Source organism: Triturus cristatus, chromosome 11 (genome assembly GCF_964204655.1).
Source record: "Triturus cristatus chromosome 11, aTriCri1.1, whole genome shotgun sequence".
Classification (NCBI taxonomy): Eukaryota; Metazoa; Chordata; class Amphibia; order Caudata; family Salamandridae; genus Triturus; species Triturus cristatus.
The window spans coordinates 172,011,596-172,038,039 of record NC_140594.1 but is presented as its reverse complement, the minus strand read 5'-3'; the positions used below and the strand labels follow the sequence as shown (position 1 = coordinate 172,038,039).

The following is a 26,444-nucleotide window of genomic DNA, read 5'->3' as shown; positions in this document are numbered from 1 at the left end:
AAAACATTGAGGCTTATACCACAGTCCGATTTATAACCACTGATCTGCCCTTTGCTGAGTTTGGTAGGCCACAGTGACTAATATAAGCGACAGTTTACAGAACCTAGTTCGCTGCCTGTGCAAATCGAAGCATGTGGGAGAAAATATCAGAAACAGTAACATGCATCCACAATGCAGTGTTCAGCAGTAGACCAACACCTTTGCAGTAGTGTGTAGGGCAAGACTAAAGTAAAATCATTGTGCTGTAAAAATAAGTTGTCTGACGTAGGAAAGTACGGTGTGCAGTTTGGAAGCACTTGAGAAAATAAATATGAAATAAATATTACTATAGTACATGCAATGTGAGCTATATAAAAAATTAACCTCTGATTCTAGTAGTCTTCCATCAACAGGGGCGACATTCCACAAGTGTACCTGATTTTTTCACCCCTGGGCTATACTGAAAATTACAAAACAGGCAGCAGAAACGTGTCCCCTTCAGTAATATCGCACTTTCACGATTCAAAGGGACTGTTTCCTCAAGCAATAGGGTATGCCTTTGTCGCTGGACTTGCACTATATTAGAGACATGTGCAAGGGTAAACTGGCTGTCGGAAGGTGGACTGATTAAGCGCCACGTAACATATGTGGAGTCAGTGTCCCCACAAGGGGGCCCCCCTAGGAGAGAGGCAAAGGGTCCCATAAACCCAAAAGGCATCCTTCCACAGGCAGGGGCAGCAATACCACACCTGTCTGCAAAGGGACTCTGCCCCTTCTTGAAAATGAGGTATGGTGTGCGGACATTGAAAGATGGCTGTAGTTTTAAACCGTGGGTTTTCCCGACACGGATGCTGTGTGCACAGCATAGAGGCAGAGATCCGAAACTTAATATTGGAGGCCTGCACAAATAGCACACCAAGCATATTCAAATGTGCCATTTAGAAAATCAAATTAATAAAATCTAGGGCTCAACGCAGTAAGAACATTATAAGCACTTTGACAAGCCCAACCAATAAACATTGACACTGTTTAATCAGCTGGGTTTGTCCATATGCTAATATGAGAATATTGAAGAAAAATTACCATCAAGCGTCAATGGCTTTTATAGTAAACGAAGTCCAGCCATGACTCTTGCTAAACGCAAGTAAGAACAGACACAAGATCATAGACTAGGACAGTGTGCCCCTAGAGCGCGAGTTTTAAGATTAGGTGCTCCAGATAGGTGGGAGTCTTCTTGTGGCTTAATCTTCAAAGGAAGCACTCAAAAAGGATGATCCAATAGCTCGTAAGACGACTTGCCCAGTAAGGAAAATAATCTTCTGAGACAGGGTCGGAGTTGGAGGAGCTCTCATCAATGAGGTCTATGTAGTCCTAGACTTCAATGGTTTGAAATATTGCCTCCAAATGACAAGTTAAACAGAGTTTGAGACACCTGGAGGTCAGACTGCCTTGTTAACATCTGTGTGATGACTCACTTTCCTTTTGTGAGGATGTGTTCTAGAGTCCAGACCAGGGAGTGCTATACATTTTTGAATCTGGAATGAAAGTCAAGTGATGCTCCGTTATTAATGGCTGATTGCATTCAGATTTCCACAACGATGTATACATCACACAAGGTTTGCATGGGGCCGTTTAGGGAGATGTATTCCACCAAATTTATTGTGTGGCTTTTGTGGTGTAGGAGTACCCCCAAATTTATGTCCAGTCCCGCTCCATGTTAAGATCTGTGTGAAAAATATATTCTGACATCATAGTGCCTAGACTCCCTGGTTTCTTATATTAGCAATTCACCTTGGTCACCATAGCCTCTTTGTGTGTTGGCTCCAAGACCAGTCCCTACGAGCTTTTTTGCCCCTGTAACTTTATGGTCACTCATGGCCTACAAGGCCATGAAGATCTGATGGGTTCTCATTACTAGATCGTGCCTTTTTACTTTAAGGACACTTAAGGACAGGACATTTTACCTTACGGAGCCTCTTGAGTATTTATGTTGATGAAGCTCAACAACAGCATAGCTCTATGCCAGTTAGCCTGACATCATACCCGGCCTACTGATTTAAATGGCCAATCTGCATCAGCAACTTGTCCACACAGTCCTCTCGTGCTTTGCATGAGCGACTAAGAGCTCTTGCTATTTATCGACAAAACCTCTCTGCCACCTTGGCAGGACAATGGGGATGGAATCAGGAACCAGAAAAATATGTGCTTGGGTAAAGTATCTATATGGTTTCCTTGCTGCACTGGCCACTATAAACACATTGAAAAGTTATTTTGAGCAGAAGTCCAGGTATGTCCATGAACATGTTTCCCTTATAGAATTTTCTTTAATTTAAAAAAAAAAAAAAAAAACCACAACAACAACTACCAATTATGGGTAGAATTACAATGGCCAAATGTCTCAGAGCTAGGCTGTTTAACAGCTCATTAGGAGGGTAAACCTTTTGTTTAACCCCTACATGAATGAAAAAGCTTTGAATAAATGTTTCATGTAGTTGGAATTTTTATATATATATATATATATATATTCCAAAATGTTAAGATGCCGTGCGCTCTCAGGAACAAACAGTTCAACACAGATAGCGGAGAAACGGGTGTTTATTCACTGCGCGTTTCGACTTTCACAAGTCTTGATCACGTGATCAAGACTTGTGAAAGTCGAAACGCGTAGTGAATAAACACCAGTTTCTCCGCTATCTGTGTTGAACTGTTTGTTCCTGAGAGCGCACGGCATCTTAACATTTTGGAATACTAAATTTCCGGTGTGCTCCGCCGGCGTGTGCGCCAGCTCCCTTGGGTCCCAGCAATCGGAAGGAGCGTCTGTCTTTGGAATATATATATATATAATTTTTTGTAATGGACAATCGAAAGCATTTTGGGTTTACGCAAAGCTACATGAAGCTGATGAACATTGAAAACCCATCATGGAAAAGGCCATAAACCACAAGACTGGCAGAGAATGCTTCACAGGTTAAAACTTATTTACATGTAACAGACAGTAAGGGTTATTATGTGGCGACAAAGAGAATGGGCAAAAGCACTCCATAATATGTAGATGTTCACATCCCATTTTGAACATTTATTTTTGAGTAAGGCCTAAAAAACACAAATCTGAAGAAAGCTCAACATAACAAACTTGCACCTGTCCACTATGACAGACTAGTGAGAGAAAGAAACCCCAATTTCAAGCACTGGCAGAAATCTTCCATAGTGCTATATTACCATGAAATAAACATGCGAAGATTAGACAAAAACTAACCTGTTAAGCGCATTACACATCTCAATGGTAACAAGGACTGATAGTGCCATGGTCATTGGGTATGGAGACTCAAAGACGTGACAATCCACCCCTAAAAATTCTGGATTGTCCTCTTTGCACTGCAGAAAATGATTCTAAAGAAACAAAATGGTAATATTAGATCTAGATCAAGCAAACAAACGTTGCTTAAATCCCACATCACATGCTTTTTGCATAGCATAACTTTCATCAATCGCTCGACTTAAAATACAATCCAGGCTGCTGGTTTGGACCGGTCTTCAACATGCATATTTTTACTTGTGTAAATCTCCAGGGTGTTCAGTTGATCTGCTATTTATAGGTGTTCATCTAGAACAGCACAACTACTTTTAGCAGCAATTACTGGAAAGAGTCTTCAGTGTCTCAAAAAGCTGTGCATCAAACAGGCATTACTTAGAAGTCACATTTTAATGTAAAATAAATGGGGGTGATTACCAATTGGTAAAAGGTAATCCTTGGGCCATCTTCAGCAGCAATAAACCACCAAGCGGCAGCACCAACAGTGGCAGCTCCAACATAACCTGAAAAGGAGATACATAAAACTATTAAGTAAGCACAATGAGGCAGTTTTAGAAAAGAAATCGGCCTGGACGAAATGTAATTTATACTGTTGTATCTCAAGCTAAAATACGGCACTAAATGACACTTATTTTGTGTAATTACGTGTACTTCCTGAAATTCTGTGCAATTACTGGGAAGCAAATAAGAGGAGGTTCACACACCCTAATAAAAAAAATTGCATTTGTCCATATTTGCCGTGTGATAAGCTTCAGCTTAGTTTGCAAAGGCAAATGCAGCAATTTAAAATGGAAAACACCTGCATGTATACATAAAACATTTCAAGATCCTTTAATTAGAAATATGAAAAAGCATATATAATATTCTCTCACCAATAAAATGGGAAACGCATTCTAAGTGGAAACAGTTCTATTACAAGAAAAATAGGCATTTCTACCAGAGTTCCAAACGATCACAACTCAAATGTTCAATGTCACAAATGGCTTCCAGGGGACATATGTGCATTTGAACTCTAAAAAGGATATTCCGAATGTATGGATATTTACGAGATTTATTAAAACCAGTTTACAAACTAGTAATGCACCATGTCTTTGGAGTCTAAATTTCTTCTGACTTTCAATGCATGCAGAGTCAAACGGTCTACTTTGCACTGGCAGTAGCAGTGGTCTATGGTAGCCATATCTCACAGGTCCACGTGTCTGGAACCTGCTGAACAACACCAGGATTCACATGCACAGCTGTTACAAGCAGTAAACGGTTAGAGGTTACTTCTTTAAAAGGAGTTCCCATGCATGCATCTGCAAAAATCACAACTAAACTGGAGCAATCATTCACAAATATCTAAGTTTGGAAATACTGCCAAGACCGAACAATTTGCTAGCAAATAAAGAAATCTTTCTTGGACTGCGGATTAGACAGAGTTGAGAATAATGATGTGCAAGGACAAGGAAAATGTGTCACTGCTGAGAGGGAACACTGGACTGGAACTGTAGCATCACAGGATTATGAGCCTTCTTTGCACTCTGGTCAAGACAAGGGGAGAGAAAAGCTTTCCTTGAAAGAGGAGAATGAACATGGCTGAAGACCGCCTTAGACAAGAGTATTTACTTTCCAGGTCACTGTAAATATAGGGGAAGCAGGAAAATGTTAGTTTAGTTATTGTAGAGTATCTAAAACAGTTCAGATTACTCTGGGCCTTCGATCGAGAGTATGAGACTGGTCTTTTTGGGAGCCAATACAGGAAGTGGTCTGCCCCCCCTACCCTCCCAAAAAAATGCAAGGTGCACGTACTGATGTTTTCAATAAATATTATGAGTGAAATTACTATTGGTGGATGTCCCTTGCAATGAGAAAGAAGTTAAAAGTAGTGTAGAGGGGATGGGTAAGGCTCTTTAGTGAGTAGAAACCACTCTTTAAAGTGCATGACAATACAGCAGTGTAGGGATTCGCCATGACATTTTGTAATTATATTTTTACAAGGATATTTCTAAACTGCCCATGGAATCGCAACTCCTGTCGCAGGCCATTATACTTGCCTACATTAGAGAAAGTTTAAGGTTGCTTCCTTTCACTGCATCATAAAATGACTTGGCTGGGCTACTAACAGTCCAACAATTGGGAAATTTAATTTGAAACCACTAAGAGCTCTTCGCCCCTCTCCAACACAATTTTGTTTTAAACAAATCTTTGTTCATGTTTCGAAGAAATGCCATCTCCAATTCATACTGGACTGCTTTTTTAACTGCACACGTTTTATATTTCCTTTAACTTAATTATACAAGATAACTCCAGTCATCTTGAAATGGTGGATTCAAAAGAAAAGTGGATGCCGCAGCACTACAATACACAAGTGTGTGATAATGTATGAGCACATGTATGCCATTGCACTGTGGCTTTTTTCAGATGATATTCAGCATTGGCGAAAAGAACTGACAAAGATAAAAGGGGCAAGCTATCGGCTTTACTAATGCTTGGTAAATAAAGGGTGCTCCACAGCTGAATGGGTACAAGTTTCCAGGAGAACTTTTATTTTTAACATTAAATATTATTTGCATATCACACAATGTGCCATTAATATAGAACTAAGTGCCTTTTGGTGCCATGTGGTACAACTTTCCAAAATGATTCCATCGCAGAAAAAGAACTTCTAACCTAAAACCGGTCTTGATCATTGGCAGTTTCACAAAATTTTTCTCTTTGGCTTCTCACGATCATAAGTTCATGCTATACTACACAATTCATTTGCTGATGGTCAAATACAAAATTAGTTTAGAACCCAGTCTGACAGTTGGCAAATGTCAATAACTCACAGATTAACCATTATGAAAAATAACTTGATTTAAAAATAATTTATTATTCCAATAATTAACCTTAACCATTTTCATTTAGATAATCGAAAAGATAGTATGACTTTCACTCACATCCAATAGCCAGATACCGAAAAAAAAGCCATCCACTAATTAGTGGTTCTTTCGGATTGCGTGGTGGTTTGTTCATGATGTCCAAGTCTGGAGGGTTGAATCCAAGAGCAGTGGCTGGAAGACCATCAGTCACAAGATTTACCCAAAGCAGCTGAACAGGAATTAGAGCTTCAGGAAATCCAAGTGCAGCTGTCAAGAAGATACTGCAGGAACAGACAGAAGTGTGAAAAGATCATTCAACAATCACTGTTACCTCGTTGCAGGTTTCTTGCTTTAAACAATCTCGAGTTACTGCCGGATCACTCCCTTGTGTCTTATGTTCATTGCTCTGCTGCCACTTTGAAACTGAAATTCATGCTATGTCACAACTCCGAACATTAGCAACAATCTCCAGGCAACGCAAGCAAAATATGTGGACCAAACACTCAAAAGTAAGATGTTACCAAGCCTTTATAGTTTGTTTTTGCACCATAATACGGTTACATCACTACGAAAGGATGAAACAACTTATCACAATTTGGGAGGGGCACACGTGATGTGTGGTCCGCCAGAGGGCCATGTGCAGAAAAGAACTGTGAATGGATATGTAAGAATGCAGACGGAAGAATCAAAACTAAAGTACTATTTAATCTTTGTACTTATTTTGGGGGGTTAGGTATCACTATCCACAATTTTTTTTAAATCTTTACTGGACTTACCATTACAAACAACCTTAAAGCAAATTAGTCAAGTAGTTCTAAAGATAAATTCTATGAGAACCGTACATATCAAACTCTAGCACGACTTTTACATAACAAGATAAAAGTAGAACTGCTCCCATATTTAAAAATATAAATAACAATTAGGCTAGTCTCAGGGAACAAACTGCATCATGCTCCTTTAGAGAAGTTCAGTGTGTGTAGGGGGGAGATGGACAGTAAGGCTTGAATCACTTACAAGCCATTGTTATTGCAATAGCTTATTTGATACACAAGCTCCACAGTCACTTATTCCTCACTTATTTGGCTCCGCAAACTTCATCTAGATTGCTTTCAGGAAATCAGTAATTAGGTTATGGACACTTTCTGAATAGATTAGAAGAGCAGTTTGGGGGAGCACACAGCGCAGCCACAAGGCATTATGCAAAACATCTATTGGGGCTCACCAAAGCCTATTGAGACCAATATATTAAATAAATATATTTCTTTCTAGCTAAGAATAATTAAAAACACTTTACATACCATACTACTTCTCCAATATTAGAAGAAATGAGGTAACGAATAAACTGCTTCATGTTATTGTAGATTGCACGGCCCTCTTCTACAGCAGCTACAATGGTAGAGAAGTTGTCGTCAGCCAGCACCATCTCAGAAGCTGTTTTTGCAACAGCTGTACCAGATCCCATGGCAATCCCAATCTCTGCTTTCTTCAGCGCAGGGGCATCATTTACACCATCACCGGTCTAAAGTTTAGAAGAATTGCATAAGTAAACACACTAATAGATGCAAACCGCTTGTTTGTATAAAATGTAGCTGAGCAGTGCATTTTGCTTCTTAAGGCAGAAAAACATTTAAGTCTGTTCAACTTCCATCGACAGAACACTGAAATCAAAAACATTGCAAAATGTTTTATTTACTTGCAGCAAGTCCACCTAGCTGCACTTAAATAACCTTCTATTTGCCAAGTGTGATCACTGATTACTTTCAGAATGCAACTCCATTCATGTGACAAACTGTACTTGACGCAAGTCTAAAGCACTGCCATATTAGAAGGTGAGCACAAAGAAACAATCCTTTAAAATTATTGATTAGCTAAAAAGGTTTTAACAAATGATCCCTTCACACAGACAGATGAGCTTGGGGCTGGCATAAGGAAGTCACTTTTTAATTAACTTGGTAGAAGGGCTTTCTTTGTTCAGCAGAGACCGATCTGGAAATTTCCTAATTGGGAATCTCTAAAGAAAGAGCCTACACTATCAAAGCCCAGTTAAAATCAGGATCCTACAAAAGCCACACAGCCACACACACACACACACACTACCTACTGGCGGTCGCCAGTAGGTAGTTATAGTTAGGACCTATTTTCCATAGGAAATCTGCAACATTCTATTACCAATAACTTTGGTGCCGATTGACGAATCTTCGCGAAATTTTCCAAACTTTTGGCCAGCTCAGGGGGATTCGTCAAGCGGGGGCCGAGAAAATAGGAGGTCCCAAAACATGTTTTCCCCATGCAATTTCCCATAGGACCTTTAGCCGCAGCTACAGCCCGAACTGCTGAACGGAATTACACCAAATTTGGCAAAGAGGTAGTCCTCAGTTCAGACTCGTGCCTTTTGCTTAAATGGTGTCAATCTGTTGAGTAGTTCCTGAGAAAAATTACAGTTAAAAGTATATATATCTATGGCCTTGGAGGATGCGCGCACCCTGAGCGCACCCTCCCGATCACGCACTGAATGCTAATTGGCTGTCAAGTGGTAATTCGAAACCAGGAACTGTTGTCAGCCATTTTGTGCCTCGGTAGAAGCGAGGCTGAAGAAGTCTGTGGAATAAGTGTGTAAAACATATAAAGGGGGCAGGGTAGAAATACTCTGACCCTCTAGACCTGCTTAGGGGGACCCAGAAGGACTCCCAGGGCCCAATTTTCTCTTTTTAAAAAAAAAAAACCTGCCAAATCCCGGGGGCAAAAAATGTAAAATTTAATGGGGGGCCCCCAGCCCCGGGGACTGCTTCCCACAGAGGCTACAAAATAAATGGGTGGGGGGGGCTCAACGGCCCCCTCAAGCCCTGGGGACCACCATCCCCCGGGGCTTTTGTATTGAGGGAAGGGGGCTGCGTCCTAGAGCCCTCGAAGGACCTGGGGACCGCCACCCCCCAGGGCCGGCTCCTGCAGTGTCCTGGGGGTGCCCACTCCCAGGACACTGTTTGCTATGAGAGGGCGAGAGTCTCCCGCCCTCCCATAGCAAACTTCGTTTGGATTTTGAAAGAGAGCAGGGAAACCTGCTCTCTTTCAAAATCCAAACCATATTGCTTTTCCACACAGGGAGCTGCATGTTAGCAGCTCCCCAGGTGGAAAAGCAATGCCGGCTCCCGAAGGACGCAGGGAGCCGGCTGGGACCGTGGGGCTTCCCCCACGGTCCACAACGTATTTTATAAGCCCCGGGGGATAATAGAAATTAGTGATAGGTGCCATTTTTTTTTTTACCGTAAAATTAGGAGGCGCGCATCTAGGGTGGTGCTCCGTGCGGCCCCCTGGTGTGCACGCATTGGGTGCACGATTCCTCTCGCGTAGGGTGCGCGACTCCAAGCACAAAAAAATGAAATATTTTTTAGATAATCAAGCTTATGTGTTTCGATCTCGAATGGCTCTAAAAAGAGCGGTTGTGTTCATTGAGAGATTTTGGTACTTATGAGTAAGTACCTATACAGAGTCTAAAGTTGTTGAGGAAGACTGTTACCCTCATCAGTAAAATGTTTACCATCTCTCCTATAGATGCCTTGCATATTAAAACGCAGATTGTTGTTGTAAATGGACCCCATTCTATAGTCGGAGAAAAGCAGAAACAGCTTTGACATGTTTCCTAGCTTTCTCAATCTGTGGACAAAAATGATTGTACCAGTTCCATTCCTGCCTTTGGCATATGTTAGAATAGACAAAGGCAGTTTGGGGGAAAAGTGAAATCAATTCTGTAACCATAGGTTAGAGATAAGTTACAGATAGGAATTAGCATTTAAAAAACCTTTGAAATTCACTGAAAAAAACCATAGGTTTGAAGCACATTATAGTTAGGAATTAGCATTTAAAAAAACCTTTGAAATTCACTGAAAAAAACCATAGGTTTCAGGGGAGTTCTAGTTAGCTGGACATTTCGCTTGTACAAAACCATTGAAATTCCCCCGTTATAGTTAGTTCAGCTAACTATAACTTGCGCCCGCAATCCACTGCCGATGACGTCACATATTACATCACTCATGACATGGTCAGTGACATCACTCATGACAACACTGATGCGCGGGGTAATTTCAATGGTTATGTACGAGCGAAATGTCCAGCTAACTATAACGCCCCCAAAACCTATGTTTTTTTCAATATATATATATATATATATATATATATATATATATATATATATATATATATATATATATATATATATATATATATATATATATATATATATATATATATATATATATATATATATATATATATATATATATATATATATATATATATATATATATATATATTACCTACTGGCGGTCGCCAGTAGGTAGTTATAGTTAGGACCACGTTTCCATAGGAAAACCTCAACATTCTATTTTGAATAACTTTGGCGCCGGTCGACGAATCCTCGCGAATTTCTCAAAATAGGTGGGGCGCTACGCTCCGCTCCTACCCTGAAAGTCTCGGGGGGATTCGTCAAGCGGGGGCTGAGATAAAAGGGGGGTCCCAAAACGCGTTTTTCCCATGCATTTTTCCATAGGACCTTTAGAACGAGCTACAGCCCGAACGGCTGAACAGAATTACTAGAAATTTGGCAGAGAGGTAGTCCCTAGGTCAAGGAAGTGCCTTTTGTAGGTTTGGTGTAAATCTGTTCAGTAGATTCTGAGAAAATAGCCTTTAAATCAATATATATATCTGAGCCCGCTTACGGTACGCTTACCGTACGCTTACGGTAAGCGTACGGTGGCGTGCGCGAGCGCGATTCTGATTGGCTCTTAGATCTTAGTAAACATTCGAATCGGCAGAAACCAGGAAGCGGCGTCCGCCATTTTGTCTACCGCACTGAGTGTTATGTATCAAACATGATGGCCAAAAACATGTTACGGGGATGTTTTGACAACTCCCTCTCACATAGTCATGTTGAGGGAGTCCCCAAACATCCCCCAAGAGCAAAAACGGCATTATTTTTTTTTCGGCAATTTCGCGGGGTACGCTTACCGTACGCTTACCGTAAGCGTACGGTAAAAAAATAAAAATAAAAAAAACACTATCCACACTTTCTCCACCCCTTGTGCAAATGGTGGCCGAAGGCCACCATTTGTGCATGGCTTATCAGAGCACAGAAATTTCCCAAAAAATTTCAACAGATTACCTATCACAAGGAAGCGCATAATATGTCCTCCATGTGCGCACGGTGCGCGAAGCGCATCGTGCGTACATGGCCCATCTAGCGTAACGTGGGCACGGCACTAACTGCGTAAAGTGGGTGCGCGGTGCGCGAAGCGCACCGCGTGCTCACTGTGCGGGCACGGTGCGCGAAGCGCACCGTGCGCGCACGAAACGAACTGCGTTAAGTGGGCGCGCACGCCACGAATGGCGTAAAGTCACTTAGCATTTAAAAAACCGTACAAATTCACTGAAAAAACCATAGGTTTCACACACGTTATAGTTAGGAATTAGCATTTAAAAAACCTTGCAAATTCACTGAAAAAACCATAGGTTTCACACATGTTATAGTTAGCGGAAATTTTACTGATAAAAAACCAATGAAATTGCCCCGTTATAGTTAGTGCTGGCAACTATAACTCACGCGACCGCAATCTTCTGCTGATGACATATGTGTCTTTATGAAAAAAAAATATTTGTAATATATGTATAGCTAAAAATGTATGGAAGAAGACATGGGCAAATAAGTGTCTAAATACAGTATTAGCATCAGCAGAGGATTGCGGTCGCGTGAGTTATAGTTGCCAGCACTAACTATAACGGGGCAATTTCATTGGTTTTTTATCAGTAAAATTTCCGCTAACTATAACATGTGTGAAACCTATGGTTTTTTCAGTGAATATATATATATATATATATATATATATATATATATATATATATATATATATATATATATATATATATATATATATAAATAATGTGACTGCTAGCATATGGAGCAGATTGTCGTCCTGCAGGTTTCAAAGGACACTCATACACTACATGCACTGTGCCGATATAATAAACTTATTATGAGGGGAGAATTTGCACTAACCTAGAAATATTCTTGGCCTTCATGAAGAATGTAGGCATATTTTTTGTACGTCACCATAATGTGGTAGAGTGATGGGGCTTGAGAGATTTATAATCCTAATAAGTCACAAAAAGGACAATTTGGGTATGAGCACTATGAGGCAAGTGCCTTCGATTAACGACCACAAATGATTCCAGATTATGTTCCTGGCTGCTTCTCTACTTTAAAACCAGAAAAATGCAAAAAATCCAAATCCTCTAAAACACTGCAGCCATGCTCCGCATACGTAACATTCTCTTGCTTCCCAATTGCATTAAAAGACCCTTTTTAGATTTTCAGAAAAGAGGTACAAAGCAAAGGTTATAAGAGGAAACTTTGAGGGAAATCAATGGGACGTGAACAAAAAGAAAAATCCTATTGAACACTTACCCACATTAAGCACATCTTACCTGGCTCTGAAAAAGGTTCACATATGTATCACAGAGAATAGTCTTAATTATTATTTATTATTATTTAAAGGTTTTATATAGCGCTGGCTGGATCCAAGAGTATCAGAGCGCTTTACATGATTAGGTAAAAAACAGCAATTCAATATAACTTTATACACATAAGTCAAGAAAACAAGGCACATAGTGGTTTGTTTAAAATGAGGTAAATGTTAACAAATATGTCATAAGTCTAGCAGCATGGCAATGAATGATGAGTAGGCCTGGTGGAAAAACAAATTTTAGTTATTAGATGGGGGAAGGAGGGAGCAGGGTAATAAAGGATCGGAAAGGACGTAATGTATGAAAAGAACGGGGGAGAGAAGGTTCTAAATGAGAGAGTGGGGGCAGGGGTAAGCATAAAAAACCGTGACAGTCAATTAAGGACCCCAGTATTTTTTGAGAAGGAGCAGTTTGAGGTCTTTTTTGAAGCTGGGGTAGGAGGGGTTGCACCGTAGTTCCTTGGGAAGAGCATTCCATACGGTAGGCGCATTTCCAGAGAAAGAGCGAGATTGAGTAGCTTTCTTTTTCAATAAGGGTGGGATAAGGATGAGAGCATTGGTGCTCCTCAAATTTCTGGTGCATCCTGACTTGTGGAGTTTATCAGAGAGGTATGATGGGGTGTTTTGATGGAGGGGTTTGTGCGTGATGCATGCAGTCTTGTAAGTGGATCTACCTTCAATAGGGAGCCATTTAAGGTCTTTGACGGGGGAGATGTGATCAAACCGTTTGCAGTCAGTGATAAGCCTGGCAGCGAGGTTGAGAACGGATTTGATCGGGGCAAGGTGGACTTTGGGAGTTCCAGAGAGAGTGGCATTACCGTAATCAAGTTTAGAAAGGACCAATGATTGTACCACTGATTTAAAGTCATCAGCAGGAATGAAGGGTTTAATTTTTTTAAGATGGTGCAGTGTGAAGAGGGCGCCTTTTGCCGAGTTTTTTATATGGGGAGTAAGACTGAGGTTCTGGTCTATGCTAATGCCAAGGGACTTGATTGAGCTCGAGACAGAGAGAGCAGTTAAGAGCTTTGATGTCAGGGATCCACTGTAGGACAGGGAGAGGGTTGCTTTTGGGGGAGAAGAGAATGATTTGTTTTCTTAGGGTTTAATTTAAGGTGGTTGTGATGGAACCAGGATTGGATCTTAGACAAAGCAATGTTAAGGTGCAAGACATCTGAATGGGATTTGATCTTATAGTAAAGTTGGGTGTCATCAGCATAGAGGTGGTAGCTGATCTTAGCTTGCTTAAGAATGAGTGTGAGTGGTTCCATGAAGAGGTTGAAAAGAGTGGGGGAGAGAATAGAGCCCTGGGGGACCCCCAAGGTGACAGGTAGAGGTTTGGAAAGACAGTCGCTGATTTTAGTTTGTTGGGTTCTATGTTTGAGGAAGGAGGTGAACCATTTCAGTACAGCGCCATTTAGACCAAAACGGTCTTTGAGAATGTTGAGTAAGACATTATGATTGACAGTATCAAAGGCTGCAGAGAGGTCGAGAAGGATGAGGATGGAGGATTCACCTTTGTCTAGAGAGTGGTGGATGTCATCGACTATGTTGAACATACCTGTTTCTGTGCTGCATCCCTTTCGAAAGCCTGATTGTAAAGGGTCCAGGAGGTTGAATGATTCAATGTGTTTGTTTAACTGGAGCAGAGCGCATTTTTCTAGGGCCTTGGATAGGAAAGGAAGGTTAGAAATAGGGCGTAGATTGTTTAAGTCATTGGGGTCAGCTGTGGCATTTTTGATGGTGGGGGTAATTTGTCCTAGTTGGAGGGAGGCAGGGACATTGCCAGTAGTGAGGGAGGAGTTGATGAGTGGTCCAAAACGGAGCGATGATGTGCTTGAGGTCCTGAACAAGGTAGGCTGGAAGGGGATCTTTGGTATGAGAAGAAGGTTTAAGTTTGGAGATGATGTTGAAGACATCCCGTTCCGTGACTGGACAGAAATTACTCCAGAATGCATTATTTTTTGGTTGGGGGGCGATGTAGTCAGGTTCATGAGAAATGTTGAAGGGGGATGTTGGGAAAAGTCCGGGGGAAGGTGAAGAGAGGGAGGAGAGATAGGGGGGATATTAGAGTAGGGTGTCTGGTCGTCAAGGTGGGGCGTTACAATGAAGGATTGTTCAATCTTGTTGATTTTATCAGAGAAGAAGCTTGCGATTTCTTCACATCTCTCGTTCGTAGCCATAAGTTTGGGTGGTGCTGAGGCCGTTTGGCTTTTGACAATGCTAAATAGTTCTCTAGGTCGGTTTCTTGCCCGGTCAAGCTGCGAACGGAAGGAGGAAGTCTTTTCCTTAAAGATGTGTTTTTTTGTAGTTTGTTCTTGCAGTTCTGAGGAGGCTAAGGTGTGAGGTGGAGGGTTGTTGCCTCCAGGAGCGTTCTGTCTGTCTAAGAGCGCGTCTTTCACTGTTTAGGTCGCTATTGAACCAGGACTTGGAGGGGTTACGTTTCAACTGTTTTAATTTGGCAGGAGCAATTTAGTCAAGAACATCACCAATTGATTTGTTATAGTGTTCTGTAAGGTCATTAGCGTTTTGGGAGGGAGGAGGAAGGTTTAGGTGAGCTTTAATTTTATTCTCTAGTTCGCCTGGGGGGATGCGGTGGAGATTTCTAGTTAGTTTTTTTTGGTTGGGGGCGTTAATGTATGGTGGTTGTACAAAGCTGTTAATCGTGAAGAGGATGAGGTGGTGGTCGGACCAGTCGATGGGGATGATGTGGGAGAGGGAAGCCAGTTCCTGGTTAGTGATGATAGCGTCAAGGGTGGCTCCTTTGGTGTGTGTTGGGGCATGGCAGAGCTGTTCTAAGTTATTGATGTCAAGTAAGTCATGGATGAGTTTAACCAAGGGGTCATCGGTTTTTATTCCAGTGGAGGTTAAAGTCTCCGAGGAAGAGGTTTCTAGATTTAGTAGACTATGATTGAGTGAGAAAATCAGATAGTTCTTCCACAAAGGATAGAGGGTCTCCAGGGGGGTGGTAGATGGTATGTAGGCGGATAGGGGGTGATCCGTGAGTTATAAGATCAGCACCAAGGTATTCAAAAGTAGTGAGGTCAGGGTGTTGGACAGGCAAGAGTTGAAGTTCTTCTTTATAGATTATGGCGAGTCCCCCTCCGATTTTATTAAGCCTGTCTTTTCTAAGGATGGAGTAGCCGGGTGGAGAGAGCAGGTGCATGCCAATGTTCGATATTATATATCCACACGTTGGAACCTCCTTTTTGTTGCTATGAAAGACTTGAGATCTTTAAGTCTAGGATTTTTTATTTTAACTACTACATAAATATAACGAAAGTTCAACTACATGTTTCACTTCGAGAAGAAGCGCTGTAAGGGTCTCGAAAAACTCTGGAGGAAGACATAAGCTGGAGGCTAAAGCCGAATATAAAATGGCTATCAACAAATATGCATAGTGCAGAGCATCACAAGATTCCTACTAATCAGATAAAATTCCCAACACTTAAAACTGTCCCAAGACACTTTCATGTGCAAAGATTTGTCTAACCCTAGTAAACTGTCCCCTGCACCTCTCCAGTCCCACTCTCAATGCACAGATCTAGCTCACTTTTTTGAGAGCAAGACAGCCACTATTCAATCACAATTGGCAGTAAACAGGGTAGGAATACAAGTTGAGGTCTTTGATAATGTTATTGGGCAATCTCCTTTCATCAGTCCTAAACCTCTTCAGGATACACCAGGCCCAGTCCAAAATAGGAGTCGTGGCCTCAGCTGCACCTTTTTAGGTCTCGGCTGCGAAGGCTGCGCTTGCGCAGTCTCGCTCCGAGATTTAATGACTTTGAGAAGAGGGGCTTGCACCCGCCCCTCTTCTCTCCTGTTCTCCATTGGCTGACCTCTTAAATGCTGGCCAGCCACTGGAGAAGAGGTCCAGTCACTCCGTTGAAGCCCCGTCCTTTTCGGATCGGGGGGCGTGTTTTTTGCGAGAAGTCTCAGGGAGGAGACAAGAGCAAAACACGCCCCCAAATCCGAAAAGGACGTGGCGTTTCTCCGAGGCATTTTCTGCTGTGCCTCGGAGAAAGGCGGTGGTGTCCCGGCGTTGCTCCCTCACCTGATCTCCTTGTTTTTTAGGTCTCTATCTTGCAAGCTATTCTTTGTTTTAAAACGAACCCCGTTCCAAAAAGACCACTACTGTGATGATTACTGTAGTCCTTTTTCGCTTTTACTGACGTTTTGAAACCCAGTGATAGGATCGTAGTACTTCTATAGGATTGGACAAATTGTTTCTACTTCATATGAGCAACCAACAAACGGCCTATTTCGTGAAAGCTCGTTTGTTATTGGATGACTGGTCGCTCCTCTCGTATAGTTGCGGTCATTCAAAGCAGGATGCAGTGGATGTGACTAGAACAAAACAAGAGGCTTCAGAGCTTAATAACCCACTAGCCAAAATTGCAAACGAAGGCGAACAGAATGAAAGCCAATGCCGTTTAAACTAAGCGCTCTTGGCACGTTGCCTGGCCCTAACGTGGCCGCTGGTTTTACGCATGTGCAGTGCATAGGGTGCTTCTCTTGAACCTTTGAGGGTGGGGGAACATGGCGGGTGAATGACGTCAGGCGGGGGTGGGAGGGTAGGGTAGCACTGGGAGCGGTGAAAGGGCCGCCGCTCAGTGTGTGTGCCCGGCCCATACCTCCGGCGCTCAGCGAACAAAGCGGAAAGAAGGAAGCGTAATAAGAGGGGGGTAGGCGGAACCTCCGATACAGCAGTCCCTGCGCTCGGATATGGCAGCTCCAGGAGCGCTGCTGCTGTTTCTCTGTTGGGCGGACAGTGCGGGAGGTAAGAGGTGCTCTGCTTGTCTGAGAACGGGGTGTCTGACATGGGACCGTCACCCGGCCTTCACTTGCGTTATCCCTGTGCTTTTCGAATCGATCTTAGAGGTAGTGGCGTTAGTAACAGTGATGGTACGGCTGCTTGGGGTGGCTTGAGGGCGTTGCTCTGTTGACTGTGCTGTTGCAGGTGTTCTGGGATTATTAGGAGAGCAGTAGTGGTGGTGAATGAGCATAGTTTTGGTGCTGGTGGCAGTTGTTTTGATGGCTCGAGCTGACAGCGAGGGTGCTTAAAACTGGTTGCAGTGTCAGTGCTGATGGTGGCACTCCTACTTGTGGTGATGAGGAAGTGGTGCTGCAGCAGCTAGCATATAGTGATGGCGTTTCTTGGTATTATTGTCAGCGTTGCTTTTTGTGTCAGTGCTGTTGTTGCCAGTGAAGCTTGCTCTAGTGCATGAGGTGCTGCGCTTTGGAGACAGCGGCAATCTTTAGTCTGCATGTAGTGATCGGGAGCAGTTGGTTTCGTTGCTGCAACTTAGTGTGGCTTGTGTGAGGTGGAACTGATTGTTGCACTACTGTTGCTTTTGATGGAGCTGGTACAAGCGAATAACTCTTTACCTTATTCCCGAGGTGCTCTTTGAGCTACCCTCGCGAAGAATATGCTTTTTTTTGGTGAAAGGGTAGCAATGAGTTCCTGAAGCAGGTGTCAAAACGTCTCTCCTTCGCCATTCCTGGAATTGGGAGAACCAGGCCTCTTGGAGAGAGGGCCGTCAGCGCCAGTTAATACTTTTTACCAATAACGACAATTGTTATTTAGTAAAGAAGATATGTATCTTGTAGGTTGTCCTAGCTGGTAAGATAGTACAAAGTGGTAAAATGCCCGGCGCTGGCTTCCTTTGCTATTTGACGACTTGCTAGTTAATGTTCCCCCATGACCCTCCAGCTGGTCCGACATAATTGCCAGGCCTACTTTGGGGTTCCAGTTCGGCCCTGTTGTTGAGTATCCTACCCAGGGCTTTAAGTGGGATAAAAAAACATGGGTGGGGGTGGGGGACGGTGTTGCGCCGGGTCGATACGAATTGTATTTTGCGGTCTCTTTTGTCATTGCAACCAGGCATATTGATACAGCAAGTAACATGCTACCTACAACAAGTTAGGACTATTGGCTTTGCCAATCGTTGTTAGTTGCATAAGATAAATTAGCAGTAACTGTGGCTTGTATATAATATTGAGAAAGCATCCACTTGAAGCCCTAGTGACACCACGACAATGTTACTGCTCCTGAGTTTCAAAAAGAGACAATATAATCATGCAGTGGCTGAACTCGACAGATTAAGAAATATATCCCAAATTATATATAACAGTCGGTAGACGCATGCCTCTACAGTGTTCTATTGTATTTTGAAACCAGAATTGCTCAAGTTCGTATCCTTTCAAAGTTCCCTTTTCAAACAATCATTATCAACGCCAAGTCTGGCCCTGGCACGGTAGTGCGATTTTTGTTTAGTATTAATAAAATTTGACACTTCAGAGAGCAGTTTCAGCAGAGAGGACAAAGAAGGAATGGGCATGGGATCCAAATACTCATCATGCATATTAGTCTGGGCCACGGGCATTTTGCGATGCTGCAGCGTTTACCTCATAATTATGGGTTTGCCAAACTTCCCAAATAATGCTCGCATAATAAATCTCGCTTTTGAGAGTGATTAAGCTATTGACATTGTAAATAACAATGCCGTTTCTTTCAATGCAACGGTCTCGGCATTGTTAAAGTTAGAGCTATTGGCTCATTGCTCATGACAATGCAGTTTCTTGAAATGTTTTAAAAACAAACACAAACAAAAATAATGTCATGAGCAATGCCAATAGCTCTAACTTTACCAAGGCCGAGACCTTTGCATTGTAAATGCTTGTTGGATTTCTGTCCATGCTGCAATCAGTTCAATCAGGCTCTCCCTTAGACCCGCTTTCTCAAGCCAAGTTAGGACTCCTTGATCCTGACTTGCTACAAGTGGCAGTGGATTTACTCAATTCCTCACTTTATGAGAGTAGTGTTCCACAGTCCTGGAAACACTATGATCCTCCAACTTTCAAGGAAGCTCAATCTTGATCCACCAAACTGTGCTAATTTTAGACCCATTTCTCTGCTGCCCATCTTTTTTAAAGAAGCACTAAAGAACAAGTTACTTACCTTCGGTAACTATGTATCTGTAAGAAACATTGGTTCGATTCCTCACCGAAGAACTGACGTCAGCGCACGAGGGCGGCATCTAAGTACTCCGACGACGTCATTCCGGCGCACGACGCAGACTGACGCGGAGCCGCAGACGACGCCTAGCGACGCGCAAGGGGTACTGCTACAAAAATCTTTCCAGATCCAGCCTGACGCCTGGGGATATTCTAAGGTGAGGAATCTAACTAACGTGTTTCTTTCAGATACTCATTTCCCCCTTCCCCCATCTTTGTGGAAGCCCAGCAACTTCTTCACTCCTCTGAAATGGGTTTTAGATCTGGACACAGTACGGAGTCCCTCTTGGGAGGCACAGAGCATCTAAAACTACTCCTGGATGAGGGCAGAACAGCCACGCTGATCCTATTTGATCTCAGTGTGGCCTTCGATAGTGTCCCACTCCATCCTCGTGGATAGATTGAGGACACTGGGCTTTGAGGGAACAGTTCATGCTTGGCTGACCTCTTTCCTGAAAGTTAGGTCATTTCAAGTCTTCATCAGATGCAAGGTCTGGGATTTGTGCCCCGACCTCGGGTGTACTCAAGGTTCTGCGCTGAGCCTCACGCTGATTAACCTTTACGCTCGCCCTCTTGAGATGTGGTAGAGAGTTGTAACTTGACATTGTTTTCCTATGCAGACTATACACATGTTTTGTCGTTCTCACATGGACACAACCCGGATGCCCTTAACCTCGGTCTAAGACTAGTTGCTTCCTGGATTGCAAGTAACTAGCTTAAACTCAACGGTGATAAAACATAAGTTATTGTTCTAGGTAGGAATCCACAGCTCTGGGGTCCACACCATTGGCCCGAGTCGTTCGCGGTTCTTCCAACTTTATCCCCCCAAAGTAAAAAGCTTGGGATTTGGCCTGGATGAAACTTTGTCCAGGTGTCCCCGAAGTGGCCAAAGTGTCATCCACCTGTTTCACCATGATGAAGTGGGTGAGGAATATTTGGATCATTCCTCATGCGGCACAAACACAGATTCAGGCCTGATACTCACAAGTGGATTACTTTAACATTCTCTACCTGGGAAACTGACAAGGCCTATGTTCACCAGTCTGCACGTTGTGCAGAATTCAGCAGCAAGACTCCTTTTTCGGCTTCCGTAGTATGCCCCAGCCTCTCCTATCCTTCGTGAACTGCACTGGCTTCCAAGTGAAAAGAGTGCAATCGGAAACTCTATGCTTCAATTTTAAAGCAAGAGCTTGACCTGGCCCTTGCTATTTACAGAATCTGGTCTCTCCCTATTAGCCCAGCCGGAGACTGAGATCTGAGAATCCGGCATTATGCCGCGTGCCCAGATTTTACCTGCCACACATAGGAGGTCATCCTTCGCATACCCGAGTACTAAACTTTGGAACGCCCTACCGCTATTCTTAAGACACTGTGAAAAATGTAAAATAGCCAAGTTTTAAGGTGCTTGTGAAATAGCAACAAAGAGGTAGACACTTCTACCTATGCTTAGCGCCAGGAAACCTGTAGGGTAGCTGTGCGCTCTAAGTGGAAATAATAAAAGACACAGGGCTGTTGTCAAGACTCTAAACTACCTTCTTGGGCTCATACCAGTAACAGACCTATTACTGCAAAACCGTCAATTTTGTTCGATGTGTTTGTATCAGAGTGAAACAATATTGTATGCTTACCACAACCGGAGCAGAATCAATCTAGCCAGATGAATCTTTATTAAAGTGGACCCTCTTGACTGATCAGAAGTGTCGGGCACCCAAGATAGCATACTCTTCCACCTTTTCTAGCTAGGCCACTGTAGCATCCTGTATAAATGTCTTGATCAAATCCTGATTTAGTCTTTAATTAGTATATGGAAATGTCCTTACTGCAACCCAATTTTGGTACAAGGACCGTAACACAAGTTACTACTTGTGTAACAATATATCTGTAAGAGACATTAGTTAGTGATAGATTCCTTACCTTAGATCATCCCCAGGTGTCAGACTGGATCCGGAAAGTTTTATGTAGCAATACCCGCGTCCGTCACTGGCGTCGTAAGCGCCGAGATGTCACGGAGACAACATAGGCGCCACCCATGCGCGGACGTCAGTTCTGTACACGACTTTCCACACCAGAAACGCAGTGCCATGCAAGAAACTGACCACTGGTGCCATGAGACTAGGGCCCTAAAAGGGGGGGGGGGGGGGGGGGGGGGAGGGAGAGATCACCTTAAACCTAGGAAACAGTTCACAGAACGGGGAGTATGGGCGGTGCGGTAAGGAATCTATCACTAACTAATGTCCCTTACAGATATATCGTTAAACAAGTAACTTGTGCATCTGAAAAAGACACATTAGTGATAGATTCCTTACCTTAGAATAGATACCTCAGCAATAACAACCCCGGTGGTGGGTCTGCGAATAGATTACACTAGAAAGTCACGGAGAACAGAGTGGCCAAAGAAGCAGTCTCTCCGGACCCACTGTCAAGGCAGTAATGCTTGGTAAACGTGTGCAGCGAAGCCCACGTAGCTGCCTGCCAAGTGTCCTGCAAGGGGACGCCACGTCCCAAGGCAGTAGTGGCTGCAGTTGCCCTGGTAGAATGGGCATGCAGCCCCACAGGAGGCTCCTTCTTAGCCAAGGAGTAACATGCTTTGATGCACAGAAAGACCCACCGAGAGATGGTTAGTTTGTGCACGGCCCGACCTTTTTTGGCGCCCACGTAGCCAACAAAGAGCTGGTCATCCACCCGGAACTGCTGTGTACACTTCAGATAGAATGCGAGCGCACGTTTTGGGTCCAGACGGTGGAGCCTCTCTTTCTCCCTCGAAGGACGTGGAGGCAAGTAATGGTGTGCCCGATGTGGAAGGGCGTGACCACCTTTGGCAAAAAAGGACAGGTCCTTAACACCACCTTGACCGGATGAACAGAAAAGAAATGAGATTTGGAAGAAAGAGCCTGGAGCTCACTCACTCTTCTGGCAGAGGTGATAGCGACCAGGAAAGCAGTCTTAAGAGTAAGACGACGCAGAGGACAGGTATGAAGGGGCTCGAACGGAGCACACAGATTGGTCAAAACCAGATTCAAGTCCCATTGAGGCATGATGAACGGCACGTGAGGAAACATGTGGGTAATGCCTTTCAGGAAACGGTTAACAACCAGAGAGTTAAAGAGAGAAGGCGGATCTGGAAGCCTCAAAAGGCGGAGATGGCCGAAAGATAACCTTTGCTACCCAGAGCAGAGCCCTGCTGGGCCAACGAAAGAAGGAACAGAAGAACTTCAGACAGAGGGGCAGAAAGGGGATCCAAAGCCTTTGCTGTGCACCATGCCACAAACATGTTCCACCTGCAGGCGCATACAGTTTTAGTGGAGGGCCGCCTGGCCGCCAGAATGACATCACAGACTTCGGGAGGAAGATCGAAAGCTGTCAACTGTCGCCGCTCAATCTCCACGCATGGAGGTGGAGGCTGGACAGGTTTGGGTGAAGGACTGTCCCGTGCTGCTGCGACAGAAGATCCTCCCAAAGAGGCAGACAGATAGGGGAGCACAGCAAACTGAAAGTGCTCCTGGCCTACTGTGAACCGCAGGTAACGCCAGTGGTCCGGCAGGCTGGGGATGTGAAAATATGCTTGCTGCAAGTCCAACGCTACCATCCAGTCTCCAGGGTCGAGGGCAGCCAAGACCTGAGCCAAAGTCAGCATTTTGAACTTCTCCTTTCGGAGGAAGCGGTTGACATTCCGGAGGTCCAAGATGAGACGCAGACCCCTTGTCCTTCTTGGGGACCAAAAAGTAGTGGGAACAACCACCACTCCCTACTTCTGGCCCAGGAACGCACTTGATGGCCCCCTTGGCCAAGAGGGCCGCAACTTCCTGCCGGAGAGTCACCAAGTGTTCCCCCGACATGCAGTGGGAATGAGGTGGCATGGCTGGAGGGGTGGACTGAAAGGGAAGGGAGTAACCCTTGTGGATGATCTGCAACACCCACTTGTCCGATGTGATAGCGAGCAAGTGGGGGAGGTGATGGCGAGTCCTGCCACCCACTGGTGTGGGGTGCTCCACAAAGCTCGGATTAGGAAGGTTTGGAGGAGGTAGAAGCAACGGGGGCGGAGGTGGACTGCCCCCCCACGCCGATTCCCCAAGCCACCGCTGCGGAAGCAGCGTTGAGGCTGGTTCTGCACAGGCTTGCTGAAGGAACATGCCTGGGCGCCACTGCCTTGACCACGAAAGGAACGAAAACCAGGAGAAGCTGGGCTCTTCATGGAAAAAGCCAAGGACTTGGCCGTGGCCCGTGAGTCCTTAAAACGCTCCAGTGCACTGTCGGCCTTATCGCCAAACAGGCGAGTGCCATCAAAGGGCATATCCATGAGCGAGCTCTGGACAGCGGACGAGAAACCAGTAGATCGCAGCCAGGCGTGGTGACGCAGCGCCACAGTCGTAGAAATCACCCTGCCCAACGAGTCAGCAGTGTCCAAACCACACCGAATGGCGAACTTAGCCGCATCCTTAACCTCAGCAACCGCCTGGAAACGTACAGCCTGGACATCCTCAGGACACTGAGGCAACAGCTGAGCAACGGTATCCCACACCGCGTGCGAATAGCGGCACAAAAAGCAGGCTATGTTCACCGACCACAGCCCCAAGCTGGCCGAAGAGAACAAACAAACGCTTACCGAGCTGTTCCAGCTTCTTAGAGTCCTTATCCGGCGGAGCCGTGGGAAAGGCACTCTGCGACGTCGAGGCTTGGATGACCAGACTCACAGGCGTGGGATGAGTGGTCAGAAACGCAGTGTCACCAGGCGCCAGGCAGTGACGCCTGGCGACATTCTTATCCACAGGGGCCCCGTGGCCAGCCGCGACCAAGTTCCCAACAGGACGTCGGTGAGGGCTTCGTTGAAGGAAAGCAGTGGCTCCGACAAAGTAGACGCCGTCTGGAGCACCTCAGTGAGGTTGGTTTTGAGGGCCATCATAGGAAGATAGAGGTTGAGGACCTTAGCAGCCTGACAGAGCACCATCGTGTAGGAAGCGCCCTCCTCCATTGTAGGCGGGGAGAGGCAAACCCCGGGTCAGAAAAGACATTGAGTTCGCCGGCGTCCTCCAGATAGTCCACCCAGTCCTGCTCGGAGTCACACTGATGGGCAAGAGGGTCCTCGGACCCCTCCCAGTCATCCTCCACCCCCGTTGCAGGAGGAACAGCCGCGGCGGTAGAGCCGGAGCCTGAGAAGGGACAAAATGCGTCGGAAACAGCTGGCGCCGGCTGTTGGTCGGGCCAGCGCTGTGTCCCAATGCGGATCCCAGGCAGGAACGAAATGGTCCTTCAACCGGGGCAAGGGCGGAACGAACGGCACCCACTGCGGCGCCGGAGGCAGCGCTGTGGCCGGCAGCACCAGACCTCGTGGCTCTGGGGCTGGAGCCAATGGTGTAGGATCCTGTGGCGCCGAAGCTGGATCTGCTAGCAGCACAGACGGGCCAACAGGATCTGGACACGGGACCACGGGGCCCGAAGGCGCGCTGGCGGGAGCCCAAGGCCCAAAAAAACGGTCCATAGTGGCAAACTATTCTTGCACCTGTTCAGGAGTCGCCGATGGACCTGGGTAAGGCGGGTAGGCCGCGGGACTCCCAGGCTCCAAAGGAGCCGCAGGGGCAGAACCCCTGTCCGCATCCGAGGACCGACAGGGGACGTCGGAGAGCGAACACGCTTCTTAGACTTCTTTTTAGGTCGTTGCTTACCGGAATTCGATCGTGAAGACTTGGAGGCCGAGGAGCAACGACTGCGGCCCCCGCGAGCGGTCCCTGGACCTGGAGCGGTGTTGGGACGAGTGCCGGGCCTCCAGCAGTTTCCGGCGCCACTCCCTCAGGGACTTCAGGGCCATGGCCCGACAGTCCCGGCATGACTGGGCGTCTTGGTCGGTCTCCAGGCAGTAGAGGCAAACCTCATAGGGGTCCACCACCGACATATTGCGACGGCAAGCCCCACAAGACTTAAATCCAGGCATCCCTACGTGCACCAGGAAAAAAAAATGGGGAGACAAAAGTCTCAAAAGACTAGTCAAAAAGTGACTAAGGTACGTGCTCTATCCGGATCTGCGCTTGCTGGTGTGGAAAAAGAATGAACTGACGTCAGCGCGCATGGGTGGCGCCTAAGTAGTCTCCGTGACGTCATCTCGGCGCTTACGACGCCAGTGACTGACTCGGAGCCGCACGACGCACCTACTGACATGCAGGGGTACTGCTACAAAAAACTTTCCGGATCCAGTCGGACGTCTGGGGATATTCTAAAGTAAGGAATCTATCACTAACGTGTCTCTTTCAGATGGATGGATTTGACACACATGATAGCTGGGGAACTTATGACGTGTTCTACCAGGCTAGTCTGATCCCTTTGGTTTCTTATTGCGAGGAAAATATATCCCTTGGAGCAAACCGTTCCATATATATCGACACCTGAAGAGTAATTTTAGTTTTCCATGATAGGCTTCTTCATTAAATTCAAAAGCAGTTAATCTCTCAATCCGTGCAGGAGATTCCAAAACACTGAGACACTTCTAACAAATGGATAGATTTTTTTTTAACATTATTCATCTAACAGCTGCATCTAATGTCTTTCTAAATAGAATGAAAAACCTCACTGGGTTTAAGAACCCTTTTTCATTCTTCGCTTAAAGGAAGTAGGCTTACTTTTTGTATCCTTTCCTTCTATTTCGTTCCTCCCCTCAATTGTCCAACCGCCTCCTAGAATACTTTGACAAGGCATCTTGATGGGAGTATGCCAAGTCATTTATTTCCTGATAATCAAGCTTGAAGTGAACTCAAGCATTGGTGTCTAGGGAGTCACTTTGTTCACCCTAGACCG

General features: G+C 44.9%; 1 protein-coding gene across 2 annotated transcripts in view; it reads right to left on the bottom strand.

The window, feature by feature from the left end:
* ATP2A2 (ATPase sarcoplasmic/endoplasmic reticulum Ca2+ transporting 2) overlaps positions 1-26,444 on the bottom strand; it is a 246,589-nt gene that overhangs the window by 46,051 nt on the left and 174,094 nt on the right. For both annotated transcript variants that reach the window (XM_085634329.1, XM_085634330.1), the window contains exons 15-18: positions 7,434-7,654; positions 6,214-6,416; positions 3,710-3,795; positions 3,236-3,369 (exon numbers count right to left, since the gene is read on the bottom strand). In XM_085634329.1, coding sequence (XP_085490455.1) covers positions 3,236-3,369; positions 3,710-3,795; positions 6,214-6,416; positions 7,434-7,654 — 644 coding nt within the window. The remainder of the gene's footprint in view (positions 1-3,235; positions 3,370-3,709; positions 3,796-6,213; positions 6,417-7,433; positions 7,655-26,444) is intronic.